Raw genomic sequence first — 4,527 nt, forward strand, 5'->3', positions numbered from 1 at the left:
GAAATACACAGGACCAGAGAATTTTCCAGCTTGCCTCTTGGATCTGCAGCTGGCTTCTTTCAAATTGAGTGAATGACTCTCTGATGAAAATAAAAGGATTACTTTCCCTGACGTTACATTACTGAACTAGACCTTTGCATGTTCAAGAATATGGTCGCTGTTTGCTAAACTATCTCCATTAAGGTTGGAAATAGAATGTACAAGCATAATTTCTCCTCCTCAAGCTGTGATCTGCCAACCAACAACATTAGCATCACCTGGGTCACTCATTAGACGTACAGAATCTCACCTGACCCCAGACGTACTAATCAGAATCTGCATTTTAACAAGATCCCCCAAAGGATCTGTGTACATTGAAGCTTGAAATGCACTGCTTTAAAAAATCTAACAGCTCGATTCTCCAACAAGAGTGTTGGACAGTGGCTTTCATAAAGCAATCGAGGTTAATCCTTCATTGGGTTTGTATAAAGGAGAGAAAAAGATTTTTTTCTGTGCACATGAAAGTACTCATGCCACAACATAGCTGTGTGTTATGTAGGCCAAGGAGACCACCTCTGGTGTGGCTGGATAGTCACACATTTTATAATATTTCCAGGGTGATAGCAGGGTATATCCAAGAAAGAAGATACAAAGGCTGATGGGTAAAGAAAGAAAGGGAATGACTTTTTTGTTTGTTTGCTTGTTTTCTTAGAGTGAAATATGAAGAATCAGGCAAAGGGTAGAGTTAACATTACCTACAATGAAAAAAATGCCATTACCTGAAAGATTTCTCAGTACATTTAATTCTTTTTCCAAACTGTCTAAGGTTTGTTGGTCAGCAGTGTCATCTAAGAAAAGCTCGTACTGGTCAGTAATATCAATATATTCAATTTCTGAAATTTCAGAAGCAGCTGTAGACAATGATCGAGCAGCTGCACTTCTTGATCGAAGATGAGAGGATGAAAGGCAGCTGGAGCTTTTTTTAACAGAGTTGGAAAGTGGTAAATTTGCTGTTGAAGGTCTCTGTGATTTCTGGACTAAAATGAAAAGTAAAATTTTTTTAAATCAACTTTTTAAAACTTTGAATGAGTACTTAAAGATGCAAAATACCAGCCCCCTGCACAAAGAGCACTTAAGTTCATGCAACAGAGTTTATGAGAAAGTTAACTTTTGGTTATTATACATTCTAGCTAACAACAATTTTTTAATCTCAAATTATTTTCCCAATGTCATAAGGAGCACTTCTGGGTAATTATTTTTTTAAATTTTTCTACAGTCAGAAAAAGACAAACTAACTTTAATATTAACTAAAGCAAAATATCTGTAAACCAAGTAAACTTTAGACCAAAACAACACACAATCTTATGATCTATCTCAAAGCCAAGCATTGTGTGTGCCATGTTTCTTAAATTCTAGGACAATTATCACACTGTACCTTGTAACAGAAAAAACTCATAAAATAAACATGATGCAAATTCTTAGTGAACGAATTTTACTTGATGGGGTGTAATTTATTCTTATATTAAAAAATATGGAGACAAAAGAGGCTAATACGCAAAATCTGTGTGAATTTTTAGACAAACACAGACCTTAAAAAAATTAAGATCATGTCTCTAATTTTCCTAAATATGAGCTTACTCTCTTCTACATTATAGGGCACAGTAGTGGAAAAGTTCCAGAAGCACAGATCTGTCATGTTATTACATTGTTCCACTAGGGCAGTAACTACTTTGTCTCCATCTGTTTCAAAGATTGACTTAGTTGATTTTTTCAACATATATGTTTCTTTCACAGTAGGAAAAAAAAACCTCTTCAAATCTTACACTAATACGACATAACTAGCTTATAATTTGGTATTTCTCACAAAAGATTCTTCAATAAGGCCAAGGTAATTTTCAAAGTGCAAATTAAAAATTCATTGTGCAGGTAAATTTTTCAATGTACTAAATCATTGTTCTGATTTGGATTAATATATTTATAGTAAATATAATTTTTATAATAACTTTGCATTTCCCTAATACAAACTGGCTTTGTATAAAATATTGGATTCTTTAAAGTGCAATTGTCATTATCATTAAAACCAAGATTTGTCTGAACATATGCCATATAACATTACGCCCACTCTAATGACTCAAAAGAAAATGTAAAATTCAAAAAAGTGACTACAGGTAGATGTTGCATACTAAACATTTAATGACTATTGAGTTTGCCTTTTTTTAACTTAAAAAAAATCTACTTAGAATGTAGCTAATACCCTAAGAAGAATATGAATACAGTACATAATTATTGAAGCAATTAAAAATGACTAAAATAAGTCCCAAAGGGCACCAGTTTTTAATGAATATTTCAGAAATCAAATTTTAGAGCAATTTTTGTTTTAATGGAATTATGAATACATTAAAATAAGATTCTGAACTTGTTTGTGTCTGTGCTCAGAGACAATTCTAAAGAAAAATAACTAAAATGTGCCTATGTTTTAAAAAATATATAAAAATATCCCTAGGAGTTATTTTGATGACTAGAATTTGGAAGTGATTTTCTCTTTTATCTATAATATGTAAAGAATCAGTATTTTATTCATAGGTCTCAGGAAAAGCAAATTTGCCATTCCTACACAATGAAGCAATAGTAGGAATAGTAGGAATAGCAGTAGCAGCACAAATCAGTGAGCATAACAATAATTCACTATATAAACAAAAAGTTCTCGATCTATGGAGAAAACCATACTCTTGTATCTATGATATGTCTCAATCAAGGTAAAATTTGAAGGAATTTAGAACTCTTATTTTTTTTAAAAAAGTAACATATTATTAGTAAGGACTAGACTTCTGCCAACAAAGACAAATACAAAGTAAGAAAAATTTAATATAGATGCCCTTCAGAAAATTCAGACAAGCACAAACACTGCTAAACTCTTACAACATCAGATTGCCACAGTATTTGAAGTTGATCCCAATTGAGAAAAAAGTATACCCAGAAAATGGGTCAGACTTTTGCTTAACACACAGCAGACAGAGACAGACCTCCTTTCTTACTGGAAATATGCTCAAAGTGTAATTTAAAGAAACCAGAACACAGAAAGAGATAAAAGAGGCTTTGATTTGGTCCTTGATTTTATTTGTTTATTGTTTATTGTTCATTTAGGTCATGACATAATTCTCTGTAGTGTTTAATGTATAAGCTTATTAATGTTATTAACAAGGTTAAGATTTTACCCAACAATAAGACTAGCACTAATTAAAAATGCCACAATCACTCCATAATTTTTAAAAGTCCAGTTGATAGATTATAAACATAAGAAATTACTTTTGTAGTAACTGTGCCATCACTAGCAATTTAATCTTAGGAAATTATTAATATGATCACAGCTATACTCTAAATGTAACACCAAGATTTTCCTTGGTATTAGCTACAGAATATATGCTCCATGATGAAGCTATGCCAGATATTGAGAAGACAAGATTCTATGGTGCCTTCGGATTATATCAATGTACACAAGAATACTAATAAGGATATGAAAATATGAATCATTCACAGAAAAGTATTTAATACAATGATAATTGTTATTGCTATCCAAAGTAGAACATTGGAATTAGATGAAATATAATTATAGCAATGTGATTTTTGGAGAGTGCTTTAATAACAAATAACATACTTATGAAAGGATCCAATATTTTAATCCCAAATAAAGGCTGCAAAAAATTACTGTCTATTTACATTCTTTTCCCATTGTATAAAGTGCTAATAATTTATACATAAAAAAATAGAAATGTTTTTCTAAGAGTTCTTGAAACATACATGGAAATCTATTTAGCAGCCTGGTTTGGTGGAAAGAATGCTAAACTGGGTAGCCTAAAATCTATTGTGTCATCTCACTGATTTAGAAATCATCCTATGATGTAAGGCACAAGAATTAAGGAGTTGGACAGTACAATGTCTTAAAGCCCCATCCAACTCTGAGAACTTGCTAATTAATACTCAATCCAATTCAACAATAAAATGATTTATCAGCTTCTGAAACTGACAGGCACTGTGTCAGGATCAGAGTATTCAAAGTAAATGAGACATGGCCCCTACCCTCAAGTTGCACTCCAAGCTAACACACAGTCCTACCATTCTACTCCAATCATTCAGAAACACTTATTTAGCACTTACAAGGTGCCAGGTCCTGTTCTATCCCTGATGATACACCAGTGAACATCACAGGCTGGTCTTTGTTTTTTTTTCCAATCAAGGGTGGGAGACAGCAGGGAAAAAAGACAATATTAGATGGTGATAGTTTCTAAGAGAAAGATAAATGAAAGTAAATGTGATAGAGGGACTCAAAAGACCAGCATTAGATAGGGTGATCTCAGAGGGCCTTTCTGAAACGGGAGTGTCTGGACTGAGACTGAATAATGGGAAAGAACCAATCATAGGAAGAGAAGAGTGTGGAGATGGAGAAGGAGGTTGCAAAGCATCCTGGATCAGAGGGAAGAGCAAACTCTAAGGCTAAGAAGTAAGTAAGCATGACCTGTCTAAAAACAGAAAGAAAGCCATTGTGGCTAC

At 33.0% G+C, this 4,527-nt stretch overlaps 1 protein-coding gene across 1 annotated transcript in view; it reads right to left on the reverse strand.

Annotated features, from left to right (window-relative positions):
- Positions 1 to 4,527, reverse strand: part of ZBBX (zinc finger, B-box domain containing) — a 114,431-nt gene that overhangs the window by 13,710 nt on the left and 96,194 nt on the right. Inside the window, exon 17 of the mRNA XM_012640159.1 lies at positions 759 to 1,016. Within this exon, the coding sequence (XP_012495613.1) occupies positions 759 to 1,016 (258 nt within the window). The remainder of the gene's footprint in view (positions 1 to 758; positions 1,017 to 4,527) is intronic.

This window comes from Propithecus coquereli, unplaced genomic scaffold, assembly GCF_000956105.1.
Source record: "Propithecus coquereli isolate 6110/MARCELLA unplaced genomic scaffold, Pcoq_1.0 Scaffold15, whole genome shotgun sequence".
NCBI lineage: Eukaryota > Metazoa > Chordata > Mammalia > Primates > Indriidae > Propithecus > Propithecus coquereli.